General features: G+C 43.4%; 1 protein-coding gene across 1 annotated transcript in view; it reads left to right on the forward strand.

The window, feature by feature from the left end:
* The window catches only part of ctif (CBP80/20-dependent translation initiation factor), a 128,761-nt gene that overhangs the window by 13,292 nt on the left and 97,955 nt on the right, over positions 1-17,514 (forward strand). Inside the window, exons 3-7 of the mRNA XM_070440545.1 lie at positions 2,327-2,398; positions 8,165-8,287; positions 12,967-13,040; positions 15,127-15,231; positions 15,789-15,864. Of these exons, the coding sequence (XP_070296646.1) occupies positions 2,327-2,398; positions 8,165-8,287; positions 12,967-13,040; positions 15,127-15,231; positions 15,789-15,864 (450 nt within the window). The remainder of the gene's footprint in view (positions 1-2,326; positions 2,399-8,164; positions 8,288-12,966; positions 13,041-15,126; positions 15,232-15,788; positions 15,865-17,514) is intronic.

Genomic DNA, 17,514 nt, shown 5'->3' on the forward strand with positions numbered 1-17,514 from the left:
GCAACACATTACATTTAACTTCACACTGTTCAGTGTAGAGTAGAATACTGCATAGAACGGCTGATTTGCTCATATTGGTTGGAGGAATGGTAGGAAGGAATATGCATCAGTGTAGGCTGCTGGAGGACGGCTCATTTAATGGAATCAAACGCATAGAAACCGTGTGTTTGGTACCATTCCGCTACAGCCATTACCACGAGCCCGTCCTCCCTAATTAAGGTGCCACGACCTCCTGTGATATACATGTCATGATATACATGACACACTCTCCCTCACTCTCTCTGTCTCCCTCACTCTCATAAACACACACACCACTCTCTCGCTCTCCCACAAACACACCCACTGCTCCCAACTTTTAAAACGTTAGGCACCAAACAATTTAAGAAGCAGCAGAAATAAATAGATGTTTCGATATAGTTTAGGCTTGCATTAGGCCTGTATGAATCCTACCATTTTCAAGCACATCTTATGAGTGTCAAACCCTTTTTCTTTCTTCCTGTGCCTAAACCTACTGTCAAGTTACCAGGTTGTTAGCTAGCTAGGTAACATGACTGAACATCGTTGTTTGTTATTAAACCAATAATTAGCGACCCGGGATTAGTTAAAAATAATTGATTCAATTGTTTTTTATTCCCCTTAATCAATCTACACACAATACACCATAATGACAAAGCAAAACATGTTTTTTGAAATTTTGCACATTTTATAAAAAATAATAAAATGAAATATCACATTTACGTAAGTATTCAGACCCTTTACTCAGTACTTAGTTGAAGCACCTTTGGCAGAGATTACAGCATCGAGTCTTCTTGGGTATGACGCTACAAGCTTGCCACACCTGTATTTGGGGAGTTTCTCCCATTCCTCTCTGCAGATCCTCTCAAGCTCTGTCAGGTTGGATTTGGAGTATTGCTGCACAGCTATTTTCAGGTCTCTCCAGAGATGTTAGATCGTGTTCAAGTCCGGGCTTGGGCTGGGCTGCTCAAGGACATTCGGAGACTTGTCCCGAAGCCACTCCTGCATTGTCTTGGCTGTGTGCTAAGGCTCATTGTCCTGTTGGAAGGTGAACCTTCGCCCCAGTCTGAGGTCCTAAGTGCTCTGGAACAGGTTTTCATCAAGGATCTCTGTACTTTGCTCCGTTCATCTTTGCCTTGAAGAGAGCAAAAAAACATCCCCACAGTATGATGCTGCCACCACCATGCTTCACCGTAGTGATGGTGCCAGATTTCCTCCAGACGTGACACTTGGCATTCAGGCCTGAGAGTTCACTCTTGGTTTCATCAGACCAGAGAATCTTGTTTCTCATAGTCTGAGGGTCTTTAGGTGCCTTTTGGCAAACTCCAAGCGGGCTGTCATGTGCCTTTTACTGAGGAGTGTCTTCCGTCTGGCCACTCTACCCTAAAAGCCTGATTTGGTGGAGTGCTGCAGAGATGTTTGTCCTTCTGGAAGGTTCTCCCATGTCCACAGAGGAACTAGAGCTCTGTCAGAGTGACCATCGGGTTCTTGGTCACCTCCCTGACCAAGTTCCTTCTCCCCCGATTGCTGAGTTTGGTCAGGCGGCCAGATCTTGAAAGAGTCTTGGTGGTTCCAAACTACTTCCATTTTAAGAATGATGAAGGCCACTGTGTTCTTGGACCTTCAATTCTGCATGAATGTTTTTGTACCCTTCCCCAGATCTGTGCCTCGACACAATCATGTCTCTGAGCTCTACGGACAATTCCTTTGACCTCATGGCTTGGTTTTTGTTCTGACATGCACTTTCAACTGTGGGACTTTAAATAGACGTGTGTGTCTTTCCAAATCATGTCCAATCAATTGAATTTACCAAAGTTTGACTCCAATCAAGTTGTAGCAACATCTCAAGGATGATCAATGGAAAAAGGATGCACCTGAGCTCAATTTCGAGTCTCATAGCAAAGGGTCTGAACACTTATGTAAATAAGATATTTCAGTTTTTTATTTTTAATACATTTCTGAACCTGTTTTTGCTTTGTCATTATGGGGTATTGTGTGTAGATTGCTTTATTTAGTAATTAAGTTGGAATAGGGCTGTAACGTGACTGTGGAAAAAGTCAAGGGGTGTGAATACTTTCCGAAGGCACTGTAACTCGAAAACCCAAAACTGGTGGCTCTCGTACGTGCACAGAAAGCAGGCTAGTTTACCTCATGGGATGCATAGCCAAGCAAAAATTAGGGGACAACATTGACTAGCTGGCAGAGGGTGGAGAAGGAGAGATTTGTAAACTTCTTTCTTTCCACCATCATCACAAAATAGTGTTGAGTAATTGTCATTCCAATTTTTCCCCTCTCTCTCCCTCTGACCTAGTGGACAGAGGACTGCAATGACAAGAAAGACGGGAGTTGGTCACCCTCGTGGGGGAGGGGCTCCACCAAACCAGTGAGTGTTTTGGACTGTGTGTGATGTGTCTGGATTCTGGAGGAAATGCTGGCTGGCTGAAGGTCGACACACAACACACAGCTGTGCTGAACCTCCATGTACGATCATTGATTAGGGGGAAACGAGATCTCAATGACAGCAAAGGTTACTAACATATGGCTCCAGTCAGACATGCATACAGCACATTACTGCTGTTTCATTGGGTGTCTACTTCTTTGGTCGTATAGCAAATGCCCATAGTACACAACCGCCATAAATAAGCAAGCTCCATGCTAAAAGAGACCAGATGCATTTTGAATTCAACTTATTTAATCTCTGATGATGGCAGCTTTGCCTACGATGTATCTCAGTTCGAGGCTCTGCTGAAGTGTAGGATGGATGAAGACAAGTGTTCATCACTTGCAAAATGTAGGCATAAGTGAGTTTCCACCGAGGCATGCTGGCAGCTGGGCTGATAACATATCCAGACTGGCTGGTCATAAATTGAGAACTCTCTCACTAATCTGCCTCCTATTTGCATGGGCTTTATGGTGCTGGTATGTTTCCATAGCTAACTACCCTGGGATAGCATGGTACAGTAGGTGTTGTTCTGTCAGTGGTGGAATATACGGGGGCTGTAGCCTGGTTTTATAGCTGAGAACAGGGTCGTGTTCAGTTATGTTCCTGAATGCTGACGTCATAGCCAGGGTTCTTCTAGTCCGGTGGATGGGGTTTCCCCCATGTGCCGCCTCCGGCTTTGTGTTTGTCTGTGCCTGTTGGCAACGACGACGTGGCAGAGTGCATTTGCCCGTGTCTGCTAGCACAGGGTGCAGGGAGACACGCACGTCTCTGGCTCTCTCTGTCTCCTGTTTCAACCAATGGTGTGTGGTAGAGGTCGACCGATTATGATTTTACAACGCCGATACCGATTTATTATTTTTATATATATTTGTGATGATGACAATTACAACAATACTGAATGTTCAATGAACACTTTTATTTTACCTTAATATAATACATCAATAAAATCTATTTAGTCTCAAATAAATAATGAAACATGTTCAATTTGGTTTAAATAATGCAAAAACAGTGTTGGAGAAGAAAGTAAAAGTGTAATATGTGYCATGTTAAAAAGCTAACGTTTAAGTTCCTTGTTCAGAACATGAGAACATATGAAAGCTGGTGGTACCTCTTTAACATGAGTCTTCAATATTTCCAGGTAAGAAGTTTTAGGTTGTAGTTATTATAGGACTATTTCTCTCTATACCATTTGTATTTCATATACCTTTGACTATTGGATGTTCTAAAAGGTACTTTAGTATTGCCAGCCTAATTTCGGGAGTTGATAGACTTGAAGTCATAAACAGCGCAATGCTTGAAGCACAGCGAAGAGCTGCTGGAAAATGCAGGAAAGTGCTGTTTGAATGAATGCTTACGAGCCTGCTGCTGCCTGCCTGCCACCGCTCAGTCAGACTGCTCTATCAAATCATAGACTTAATTATAATATAATAACACACAGAAATACCAGCCTTAGTTTCTGGATTTGACCATATTAATGACCTGTCATTTCGAAAACAAAACGTTTATTCTTTCAGTGAAATACGTAACCGTTCCATATTTTATCTAACAGGTGTCATCCATAAGTCTAAATATTGCTGTTACATTGCACAACCTTCAATGTTATGTCATAATTATGTAATATTCTGGCAAATTAGTTCGCAATGAGCCAGGCGGCCCAAAATGTTGCATATACCCTGACTCTGCGTGCAAGAGAAGTGACACAATTTCCCTAGTTAATATTGCCTGCTAACATGAATTTCTTTTAAATATGCAGGTAAAAAAATATATACTTCTGTGTATTGATTTTAAGAAAGGCATTGATGTTTATGGTTATGCTTTTTTCGCAAATACGATTTTGTTAAACCATCCCCCATTTGGCGAAGTTGGCTGTCTTTGTTAGGAAGAAATGGTCTTCACACATTTCGCAACGAGCCAGGCGGCCCAAACTGCTGCCTATACCCTGACTTTGTAGCACAGAACGCAAGAGAAGTGACACAATTTCCATAGTTAAAAGAAATTAATGTTAGCAGGCAATATTAACTAAATATGCAGGTTTAAAATATATACTTGTGTATTGATTTTAAGAAAGGCATTGATGTTTATGGTTAGGTACACATTGGTGCAACGACAGCGCTTTTTTCACGAATGCTCTTGTTAAATCATCACCCACTTGGCGAAGTAGGCTGTGATTCAATGATAAATTAACAGGCACCGCATCGATTATATGCAAAGCAGGACAAGCTAGATAAACTAGTAATATCATCAACCATGTGTAGTTAACTAGTGATTATGTTAAGATTGATTGTTTTTTATATGATAAGTTTAATGCTAGCTAGCACCTCGTGGAGTGCAATGTAATCGGCCATAATCCATGTCCAAAAATGCCGATTACTGATTGTTATGAAAACTGCAAATTAATCGGTCGACCTCTAATGTGTGGTAGTGTTAGTGTCGGTTTGATTGTGTAGGACCGACCACTGCTTGCCCCAGGGTAAGCCCTCTTTTTTACCCCTTTTTTTTTCTTCGATATGATATGTAAAGCGATTCTCACTATTCTATTTGTTTTGCGGTTTCGATGTTCCAAACATATTTCTCTGTATATGTTTGATGCAGAGACACGAGAGAGAGAGGATGAGAAAATGAATTTTGATCAGTCATGGAAATGAAAGTGCTGAAAATATGTTCACGCACTATTTAAAAAGGTGGAAAACAAGCTATAGAATAAAATACCGGCGTTTTGGCACAAGTATAGACGCCTAGCGCTAGCTAACGCTACCTAGCAAAAATACAATATTTGTTTGAAGTATGCGTGCATGCGTTTGAGAGGAGGCAAACCCAAGGCAGGCGATTTCACACCAGCTCATCCTATTCTTTTAACACAGGCCTGTAAAGTTCTCCTCCTCCCTAAGGCGCACACACACACACCTTACCTTAGTAGGGCAGGGGTCTTCAAGTAGCTCTTAGCCCACCTATGAGGAAAGTACATGCATTTCTTAAAAAAATATAATTTGCAAACCCTCATAAGCTTATGGCTGCCATCCAATCAAAGCCACATTGACATTATCCCAACCCTGGTTAGCCACTATTGGCTTAAAAAGCCAAAAGTAACACAATATTGCCCCTGTCTGGTACGTGCGTTTATCACTCCATGTGTAACCAGTTATCGATGCTAAGGATAACCGTCTTGTGGGTAGCTCAATGGGGTAGACGGAAATATTTTTCCGCAAAAACCTTCTCAACTAAATACAAAATAGGCTTACCTGACAGAACTATATCATCATTATTTGTATCAATTGTTTTGCAAACTCTCACCATGATGTGCTGCAGCAGTAGGCCCTTACAGGAGAAACCTCACTAGACTGACACATTCCTCTTACTAGATGCACAATTAAAGGGGATTTGCAGTGCAAATCTTTATTTATATGAAACAAATGTTTACCTTGTTTCTCTGTGAATAAGTGTCATATTGAGAGTTTGGGGGGGAAAAACTGGGGGGGGGGGGGAACCCAGAACAGAATTCAGAAAAATACAATAGAGCATTTTATGAGGCCTGCTATGCCAAATACTGTTTATGAACCACTATTTTACTGGGTATATTGACAGAAACACATTTATTTTACACCAAGGGCCCGGGGACACATTGCGGGGTAGAGGAGAAGATTGTGCCTATTTGTTTATTTAAAAGTAGCTCTCATGCTAGGAAAGGTTGGAGACCCTTGCCTTAGGAGCTCCCCATAACCAGGAATGCTGTTTCAGCTACATACAAGCTACCTCAGGCCCTGATACTTACTCAAAGCCATCGCAGTTTATGTAAGTTAAGGTTGTGATTTTGTTCCAGTCGATGCCCTGACGTGGTTAGTATGTGCATGTAAAAATGATTCTATAGTTCGGGCCTATAGGTTGTGTATGGTAACAATACATTGATACTGTATGGTGAGGTGACCTGAGGTTGAAATAAATATTTATTTTTGGGTCAGTATTAATAGTTTGTACCTTAGGTCATAAAGGCATAGATAGATGGTCAGGTATGTGAGGTGGTTGTGTTGCTGGAGAGAGTGACGCAGACGCTGGGCTACTGCTGCTGCAGCCTGCCCTCTGGTCTTCTGGGCACTGATTCAGTCATCTGCTTCTTTGCTTCACTTTCATTTGAACTAAGCAGTTGGAGCCCTTTCTAAGCCCTTGTTTGCACACAGAGTGACTTGAGGCTGTCTTGTGGACAGTTGGGTTGGTTGTAGTCAGGTGAAGACTGCGGGTTCGAGGTTAGAGTGTCTGGGGTGTGTCGGTTTCTGAGGAAGAGATTTGAGGACCGCAGTTTCGGGATAGCAGTGTAACTGAATCGCTTGACTTTCTCTGGGATCACAGAGGACCTAGTTTTCACTTTCATCTCAGTCTGCACAGTCATGACTCATGTTGCTCCCAGATCTATCCCAGAAACAGAGAGCTATTCAGATGCTGATCAGGCCCTTGTGAGGATGTGTTGATTTTAGCCTAGGCTGCAGCCCAAATGGCTCCCTAATCCCTATACATGCACTACTTTTGACCAGGGCCGATAGGGAGACGCTGCTTTAGCCTTTCTCCCCCTCAGCTGTTCCTGTGGGCTAAGGAAAAGAAAAAGGAGCGGGAGGAAAAGGAGAGACGTATTATTTTTATATCTTCGCCTGATATATATTTTTCCTTTCCCAAGCACTAGGCTGTCATTTGGTGGGATAAGGCGGCTTGCGTTACGTCTGACAAATGACTTTGTGAGGCACTGATGAAATAATCAAATGACATGAAATTGAATGAACAGAGAACATGACTTTCTGGCTTGGCCTATTGAGTCTGTCTGTGTGGTATCTGCGTACAGTGTTGTGGGTCTGGGTTGTGTGCATCAGGGAGAGAGATTTTTTTTTTTTTGTGAAACTGGGAGGTTGTCTTAAACTGCTCTGAGGAATGTACACACACAGACAGAAACCACTAGGGAAGGACTGGATATAAATGAGGGGGAACGGGTCACCAGGGGTTAGCGGAATACCCCAGCCAGCCAGTCGGGCAGGCAGTCTGTAGTAGGGTTAGGAGGTGTGTGTCCGTCCATCCACTGAACCAAGGTACTGACTGGCTGCTCTATTTGTCAACCTGTATGTATGCATGCAGCCAGCCTGTACTAGGGTATGGGGCCAGACTGTGACCATTGGGACAAAACAGTCACTGGCTGCTGCAACCTTTATTCAGCCAGTAGCAGTCAGTTGTGCTTAGCAGCACTGAGTCAGAATGGCCATGGGGAGCTGTGGTTGCTCAGGGTTACCAGCCCTGTCAGCATTTTCCTTCTCCCTTTGCTACCCAACGTGACCAACGCCCCTCCCTCCACCCACACCTCTCTCTCCCTCGCTTTTTTCTCTTCCTCCCTCCCTCAGTGCTCATGGTAACATTCATCATGTAAATGGTCTTCAGACTCAGCAGCAGACACAGACCTGCCTGAGGTCTGTAATTGTCTATATCTCAATGTATTACCCCACACGCTGTTAACCACGAACTGTGGCTGGGAATATGTCAGATCCTTACTCTCCACTCTCCTCCCTCATAGATAATAGAAATGTGTCTTATTGACAATGCAATTAGCATTGCATATCACATGTTCTGCGTTTTCTGCAAAGGAGGATTTGATATGGTATTGATCTTAATCCCTCTCTTCCTCCCACTATCTATCTTTGTCTGTCTCTACCCCCCTCCCCCCCTCCCTCCCTGCAGGATGAGTGGGATCACAGTAGTAATGGCAGTACAGGGTCCAGGCCCAGCTCTGGCTCTAGACCTGGTTCAGGCTCCAGGTCTGGTAGCAGAGGGAGGAACAACCAATTCGGAGGGCCAGCCAAGGTACAGGTAACTAACCATACTACTGCTTTTACATTTGACCACCACGTCCCCAGACATTTAGCTCGATCATCAGTTACAGCAACAAAAAAACTGCGTGCCTTTCATGATCAGGACACATCAATCTCTATATTTTCCGATACTTGAGGGAAGGTAGCCTATCTATTTGGCATGTAGCTAGCTAAGCAAACAACTTGTCATTTATCTTGCTTGTTGAGAGATTAGGCTTTTTTGGAAAGAGCTTGACATTTGCAAGTATTTGCGTTTAACTCGTCCTGGTAAAGTTATCTGTTACCAAATCGAGCAATATTTGGAAATAACTTTCTAGTTTGTCGCCTGACAGTTAGCTCGTTAACTAGCCAAATTGATGTGCTCTGTCTTTAGCTACTGTAACTAGCTAGCCAATTTAGCTAGCCAACTAGCTAGCCATCAGTTCATCTTGTAGCCCAAGGGTCTCCTACAGGTCCATCGTGAGCTACCAGTAGCTCGGAGCCCACCCATGAGTAGCTCGCCAAACAATTCTGAATGTATTTTTCACGTTTTCCACCGCAAACTGTCATGAACAAATCTGACACGTATCAGACACCGACTACTATCCAATCCACATTGACATTATCCCACCCCTAGTTTGTCACAATTGGCTTAAAAAGCCAAAAGTAAGACAATATCTACCAATTAATTCCCAGCAATATTGCCTGTGTGGTGCGTATGTTTGTCTATCATTTACTTCATGTAGCCAGTTAGCGATGATGATGATGATAACTGTCTTCTGGGTAAACAAACGTTCCCCCAAAACTTCTCAATTTACTGTTAACTGCAAAGTAAATGTGGGAAAAAACACGTTTTGTATAGAAAGAAAAGTCCCTCATAGCTGTTGTGATGGGATGATCATCTTTCCACTGAATGGTACTTTAAAGGATGTATATGAAAGAAGGGGTCATGGAGAAGGAAACACTTCACCAGGCACCGTAGTATTATTTGTCATTCTATATGAGACCCCTTGATCTTTTCCACATTTTGTTACGTTAGTCTTATTCTAAAATTGATGAAATCGTTTTTTCCCCCTCATCAATCTACACACAATACTCCTTAATGACAAAGCAAAAACAGATTATTAGAAAATGTTGCAAAACAAATCACGATCACATTTACATAAGTATTCACATCTTTTTCTCAGTACTTTGTTGAAGCACCTTTAGCAGCGATTACAGCCTTGAGTCTTGGGTATGACGCTACAAGCTTGGCACACCTGTATCTGGGGAGTTTCTCCCAATCTCTCCAGAGATGTTAGATCGGGTTCAAGCCCGGGCTCTGGGTGGGCCACTCAACGACATTCAGAGACTCCTGCTTTGTCTTGGCTCTGCTTAGGGTCGTTGTCCTATTGGAAGGTGAACCTTCGCCCCAGTCTGAGGTCCTGAGCGCTCTGGAGCAGGTTTTCATCAAGGATCTCTCTGTACTTTGCTCCGTTCATCTTTCCCTCGATCCTGACTAGTCTCCCAGTCCCTGCCGCTGAAAAAACATTCCCACAGCATGATGCCGCCACCACCATGCTTCACCATAGGGATGGTGCCAGGATTCCTCCAGACGTGACACTTGGCATTCAGGCCAAAGAGTTCAATCTTGGTTTCATCAGACCAGAGAATCTTGTCTTTCATGGTCTGAGAATCTTTAGGTGCCTTTTGGCAAACTCCAAGTGGGCTGTCGTGCCTTTTTCTGAGGAATGGCTCCCGTCTGGCCACTCTAACATAAAGGCCTGATTGGTGGTGCTGCAGAGATGGTTGTCCTTCTGGAAGGTTCTCCTATCTCCACAGAAGAGCTCTGTCAGAGTGACCATTGGGTTCTTGGTCACCTCCCTGACCAAGGCCCTTCTCCCCCAATTGCTCATTTTGGCCAGACGGCCAGCTCTAGGAAGAGTCTTGGTGGTTCCAAATTTCTTCCATTTAAGAATGATCGAGGCCAATGTGTTCTTGGGGACCTTCAATGCTGCAGAAATGTTTTGGTACCCTTCCGCAGATCAGTGCTTCGACACAATCCTGTCTCGGAGCTCTACGGACAATTTCTCTACGGACCTCATGGCTTGGTTTTGCTCTGACATGCACTGTCAACTGTGGGACCTTTTATATAGACATGTGTGTGCCTTTCCAAATCATGTCCAATCAATTGACTTTACCACAAGTGGGCTCCAGTCAAGTTGTAGAAACATCTCAAGGAGGATCAATTGAAACAGGATGCACCTGAGCTCAATTTCGAGTCTCATAGCAAAGGGTATGAAATCTTATGCAAATAAGGTATTTCTGTTTTCTATTTTTAATAAATCTGCCCAAAAATTTAAAAACCTGTTTTTTACTTTGTCGTTATGGGGTATTGTGTGTAGATTGAGAAATACAATTTTAGAATAACAAAATGTGGAAAAAGTCAAGGGGTCTGAATACTTTCCCGAATGCACGATATACTGAACAAAAATATAAACTTAACATGCAACAATTTCAAAGATTTTCCTGAGTTACTGTTCGTAGAAGGAAATAATTCAATCAAAAATAAATTCATTAGGCCCTAATCTGTGGATTTCACATGACTGGCCAGCCCAGCCAATCAGAATTAGTTTTTCCCCCACAAAAAGGCTTTATTACAGACAGATATACTCTTCAGCACTCTACAACCCCCTGCAGGTGAAGAAGTCGGATGTGGAGGTCCTGAGCTGGCGTGGTGACACGTGGTCTGCCTTTGTGAGGCGTGTTGGACGTACTGCCAAATTCTCTAAAACGACGTTGGAGAAATGAACATTAAATTCTCTGGTAGTCAGCATGCCAATTGCACACTCCCTCAACTTGACATGTGTTGAGTGACACAACTGCACATTTTAGTGGCCTTATTGTCCCCAGCACAAGGTGCACCTGTGTAATGAGCATGCTGTTTAAACAGCTTCTTGATTTGCCACACCTGTCAGGTGGATGGATTATTTTAGCAAAGGAGAAATGCTCACTTACAGAGATGTAAACAAATGTTTGCCCAAAATTTGAGACAAATAAGGTTTTTGTGCGTATGGAACATTTCTGGGATCTTTTATTTCAGCTCATGAAACATGGGACCAACACTTTGCTTGTTGCATTTTATATTTTTGTTGAGTATATTAACATTTCATCCCTAATATGAAATTTAAACCAACAGTTTGCAAAGTACTTTTGAACGTTCTGAAGTAATGGACTTTGACATCACTCAAGGAACCAGTCAATCAACTGCAGCATATTACTATAGCAGTGGCCATGGATGTAACCTGGAAAAGGATGAATATTTTTGTTCGAAATCGATAGGCCATTGCCTAATACCAGAATTAAGATGGACCTGCCTATTCATTCATATAGATATCTGATTTTATACATATAAATACATCTATTATGAGCATCCGGATATGTGACAGGCCTATATGATCAATGGCTTGCGCTTCACATTTGCAACATGGATCATGCAATGCATGCCTGTACAGTCGCGATCTAATTTTGTGGCCATAACCCTTAACTACTTTGTTGGATAATTATCACAGTTGAAAAATTCATCAGACTAATTTTGGCTTACTGGAACATGACAGCCAGCCAAAGGTAGCCTACCTCTTCTTGAACTACTTCATAGATTTATTCAAATGACTGTCGCATTTCTGTTGTCAATACTGCGACCACAATAGAGTAGCCTAGTAGTAGCTACAGTCGCTTAGGAATAGTTGAAAGTTGGCTGTAATGTGGAGATGAGGGCGCTCAAGTCTATTACAAGTGGCGCCTGGCACATCAATGATGAGAATGGCGCGTTTGATTTCCATGTCCACCAGCTTTGCACAGTTTCTGTAATCAATATATCTGCATCTAGCTACTAGCTAATGACTACCCTGCCAGTCAGTAGCCTTTTGGACGTGTGTGTGGACTACTCCCCTTGATAGGCGTGGCGTCGGACAGTTAACGGGGGTTGTTTTGTCGAATGAAAACCCCTTTGACCCCTGCGTCTCATATTTTACATTACAAAATGACTGTGTTGTTATGATGACGTTACAGACGCTATGATCGGCACGTTGCCGTGATGAATAGGCCTATCTATGCCTTGCAAATCACCTTGTCATCTATTTATCGCTCGATCAACATGGACTTCTGTGAATTATCTGTGACATGTAGTTTGACTACTGGGCTATTGTCGGAAACATTTTGTTGCTAAATAACTCCATAGAATAGCTACATGATGTGAAATGCTGAACGTGCGCACAGTGTTTGCAGTGCAACGCATTGATTCCTATGCCACCCGTGTAGTGAGTGGTTCCCCCCCCCAGTGATGTCGCAAAGCAATTGACAACTGTTTTTCAGGATCTCTGCAAATTACACATAAAGTAGGTTTCTTTTTTTTATTTGGTGAAATGAGATTACTCTTGGTTGTGAATAGGCTACTGGGTGGTTGTCGGGGTTGATTTGCAACAGTTGTTTGCCCTGTTTAAAATGTCTCATTATACACCCTTTAACGAGCGTCACCTACATCAATGTCAATGACTGTTAGTACTCAAGTTAAGTATTAGTCCAATGAAGCGCTGTGATAATGGACACCAAGATGCCTCTTTTTGATCAATATTAGCTGCAGTAGTAGACGTGTTCTGTGATATATAGATGTGATATATAGATAATACACTGTTGTAACGCGTTGTCTTTCAGAACGGGAACAGAGAAGGGTCCTTTGACATCCTGGGTACTGACATCTGGGCTGCTAACACCATGGACTCTCATGGGTACGTCATGTAACTATTTACTCAGTCATTACTCACCACCACACACACCACATTAACACCATGGACTCATGGGTATGTCCTGTATTGACCAACACGTTTCCTACCCATCAATGGATAGTGAAAAATATGCAGTATTACAAGCTTCTACAGATGTATAGCTTGTAGTCTGTTTACATTCATAGGCTGCATTGTCTTTATGGGTGGTTGGATGGGTAGTGCAGGTTAGCCTGACGACACATCCACATCGCTCCCGCCAAACACCACGCTCACCGAGGGTGGATTTGCATTCCTCCCCGACGTCTTGTAGAATGCAAACACGTTCTGATTGGTCCCAGAAACTGATGGGTTGGGCAAGAGCAGGCCTCCACTAATCAAGTCATTGGCTTTGATACTCTGATTGGTTGGAGACTATCCAATCGCTGAATAGTTTGTTTTATAACCCCCTCATTTTGACATCGGCACAAATGACTTCTGGGATGGCAGTTTCGGAATGGATGTATAGGCTGATTGATAGAGCAGCGGAATTAACTTCAGGATGAGTCGACAGGAGAGTGGGTCGGTGTCTTCAGCTTTTGAAACTGTACACAGTCTCTTGTCCTCATAGTGGTGGCTACCCTCTCCAGACCAGACAAGCTGATGCTAGGAAAACAGTACCTGCTTTGGTGTTGTCAGACTGGAGATAGAAAAAAACAACCACAGGGGCCAGACTGTTCCAACAAAATAACTACATTAGCAGCGGCTTAGCCTCAGGCTAAATGAAATACATTTACAGCCACACCTTTCAGCATCAGCAAGCTCTTTTTCAATTGATGATTTCTGCCCCCTAACAGCTTAAACGGGGGGAAAATGTGGTCTGTTCTGATTTCACTATTCATATCAGCATTTGTTTTGTTATGAATCCCAGAGTTTTCTTTTGCTACAAGTTCAATTAGCCGAGTTTCTCTACTTACTGGAGACATGACGACAATGTCACCTTTCTGAGTATGCACCCAAAATGGAATCATGTTATCTGTACAGTGCACTGCTTTTGACCAGAGCCCTATTGGCCCTGGTCAAACGTTTGGCTCTATGTAGGCAATATGGTACCATTTAGGATGCAGCCTGAGATTCAGCTCTTGGCCTGTTTGTGATGCCTTCCAGAGGGGTAGACTCACTCTGTAATCACAAGTACATGCTTCAAAGATGAACACGTATACAAAACAAACTCTTCTGGGATGAGGTGACCAGCGGTTTTTTGGGGGGGGAGGTTTAAAAAAAAAAAAAAAAGAAGCCGAACCAGCACTGAAAAACACAAAGGCTTGAATCTCTCGTGTGACTCGTTAGCTAGGTAGGTGTGTTGAATGAAAAGAGGAGCGGTGTTATGTGATGATGACATAGTGGGGGCGGGTGTTGGGTGTCGCCAGTGTAGCTGGAGGCTGCCGTGGCGACGGCTGCATGGTAATGCCATGTTAACTTTTCCTCCGAGAGGTTGTTAAATCACGTTGGTATAGAAGGAAGGAAGCCACGCATACACAGTGGAAGCCCGCCCTGTTACTACGACAAAGTTGGAATTGGATCAGTCAGAACCCTCCCCTTTTCCGTGACCAGGGACTGTATTTGCTTACCAACAAGTTTTTATATTCTGTATCCGATTCATGATAGATTCATGTAATGGCTGGATTAAAACTGCCACTCTTTCAATTTTGTGATTTACGTTTTAATCGGCACACTGTGAAACATATGGTAACGTCGTCTGACAGAGTTTTAAAGGAGCGATTAGCCGGGCATCATCAGGGGGGTCATTTAAAGTAGTTAGGCTGCCTATAGGCATCATTAGGGGCCAGCTTGGCATCAGGGGTGATTTTAAATGGATGATCCCATGTCTTGTTTTGGGGCCTTAGAGAAGTGGGCAGATGGTAGAGTAGATGGAGTTAGTGATGGTCTTGTAGAAAGGAAATGGAGACTTCACAGTTTATGCTCTAAGAATAGTGGATGTCTTTCCTGCTATTAACAGACCTCGTCCTGTCCCGTGTTGTAGTTGGGCGTCCAGCCTGAGTGTATTAACTGTCGTGTCATCTTCCTCACCTATGTTGTGCTGTTTTTGTAGGGGGGCAACGTGGGACCTCCAGCCTGAGAAGCTGGACTTCAGCCAGTTCCACAGGAAACCCTTCCGGGGAACACCAAAGCACCTTACACACATCGACAGAGAGGGGTCAGTGCATCTTCAGCCTCAATTAAAAAATAAAATAAAAAAGGCTCCTTGACTTGAACGTAGAGGAACATGGTCACTCCTAATTCACTCGCTACCATTTTCCCTTGGCCCTAACCCTTCAATGTTTCCTCTTTGCAGATCTGAAAGCCCATACATCCCTCCCATTGATCCTCTTCCATGGGATAAACATGACAATGATGATGCTGGTCCATTCCATTACTACTTAGAACTGTAGGTGTCTGTAGCCTCTGCTAGACTCTTCCTGCCCCAGTTCTCTCGGCCTCAGTACTGGGCGTAGGCTCAATCTCAATGAGTCTTTCCACGATTCCTCACAACCTATCCTCACATCCTTCTCGACCATATTGGAGAAGGTCCAAGGGTCCCGCCACCTCAAACCTTCTTCAATGACTTTTGAGAAGGAGGCGAGGAAAGGGGATGTGAGGAAAGATGTATTGAGAATGAGCCACAGCCCACTGTATAAGGAAGTCCCTATCAGAGCCCAATCTACCACACCTGTTCATCCTGTCTCCATCTGTGTGTCTGTTTCTGTCTTTCAGGATGATGAAAGGCAAGTTTGAGTGTGACGATGGGATCAACTTGAACGACCTGGAGCAGTTCCTGCCAGGCCTCACCGTAAGTTACCAATCTTCTATCTCTCTCCTCTTCTGTAGATCAAGTCTTCTATCTGTATCTCTGTCCTCTATGGGGGCAGCAGGTAGCCTAGTGGTTAGAGCGTTGGGCCAGTAACCGAAAGGTTGCTGGATCGAATCCCCGAGCTGACAAAGTAAAAAAAAAAAGAAAAAAAAAAGTCAGTTAACTCACTGCTCCCCAGTTGGCCGTCATTGTAATAAGCATTTGTTCTTAACTGACTTGCCTAGTTAAATAAAGGTTCAAAATTGTATAAATAAATAAAAATCCTCTTTCTGCTTTCTATCAAGACCATAAACTTACTTGTTGGTAGGGAGCTCCACCTGATGGTTAGAAGATTGAACAACCGTACTTGAGTGAAAGAAAGGTATTGAGTGTTCTTGTGTGTGTGGACTGACTACTAGTGGTGAAATGGTGTCCCTTTACTGCCACCCTGTGGTAGTTTCAAGGTAAGTTCCATCCATCCTCATCACAAAGCACTGTAGTGCTGATGAGACTTAACCTTTGCTGGATCTCTGTATCTATCTTACTAACGCTTGAAAACCCTAAATAGAACACATCCCTACGACCAAGATGGGGGGGGGGGGGGGGTGTAACTTTCTTTAGCTCTGTAGCCAAGATAACTGTAAAAAAATGCAATTCAGTCAACTTGAATCATCCCAAGGGGCAATTATTGCTGGCAGGAATAGGATACAGATACAACTAGGTTGGGTCTTGCATGTCTACAGTACTGCGTCACTGTGTGCCAGTCGGGTTTATCTGCTCTGCAGTGGTCTGCTGACGGGCAGGATGTTGGCACAGGGGCACTGGAGGGTCATGAGGACAGGGCAGGACACACACACACACACACATCCCCTGCCCACGTCACAGCCCTGCCAGCCAGCCAGCCATGACGCCATCCCACGCCAGGCCAAGCCAGTCTCCAGGCTATTGTTATCGTTTCATTGTGACCACCGTCTCCTTTGCCTGACTGCATTCTAAAATACACAGACGCCCCACAACAACGTAAGGGAAGGAACTGTGACTGCAAGGATGCAGATGACCCTGAAAGTAAAACTCAAATCATAGCCAAGAAAGTAGAAAATAGACCAAAGACAGTACCTCCTCAAGATGACTGAATATTAGTGTTTTATGATCATGCTTCCTCTACTCTGCAGTGCCTGATACTATTTATCATGAGACCTGGCAATGCCAGTCCTGTTTTCCTCACAGTGTTTGTCAATAGTGACATTCAGTGGGTCTGATGCCAATTGCCCTCTGTTGGTCTTAGTAACACAGCCACATGGAGCTCTTTATTGTCCCCTGCTAGGATCCTATGACCAGGACCAGCCAGTCAGTCCCTGGGTTTACCTCACTGATAACCTGACTAAATATAGCAGCAGACCACGCCAGGCCGCTAAGCCTCTGTGATTGACTGGAGCTCTGTGTGTGCAATGCCGTGAAAATATATTTCCACCTTTTCTGTTTTTCTCTGCATATTTTTGTTCAATCAAAACCTAATATTAGATAAAGGGAACCTGAGTGAACATTTAGATAATTATTTTATTTTATTAACAAAGTTATGCAACATCAAATGCCCCTTTGTGAACAAGTAATTGCCCCCTTACACTCAATAACTGGTTGTACCACCTTTAG

The sequence above is a fragment of the Salvelinus sp. IW2-2015 genome, linkage group LG4q.1:29 (genome assembly GCF_002910315.2).
Source record: "Salvelinus sp. IW2-2015 linkage group LG4q.1:29, ASM291031v2, whole genome shotgun sequence".
Lineage (NCBI taxonomy): Eukaryota > Metazoa > Chordata > Actinopteri > Salmoniformes > Salmonidae > Salvelinus > Salvelinus sp. IW2-2015.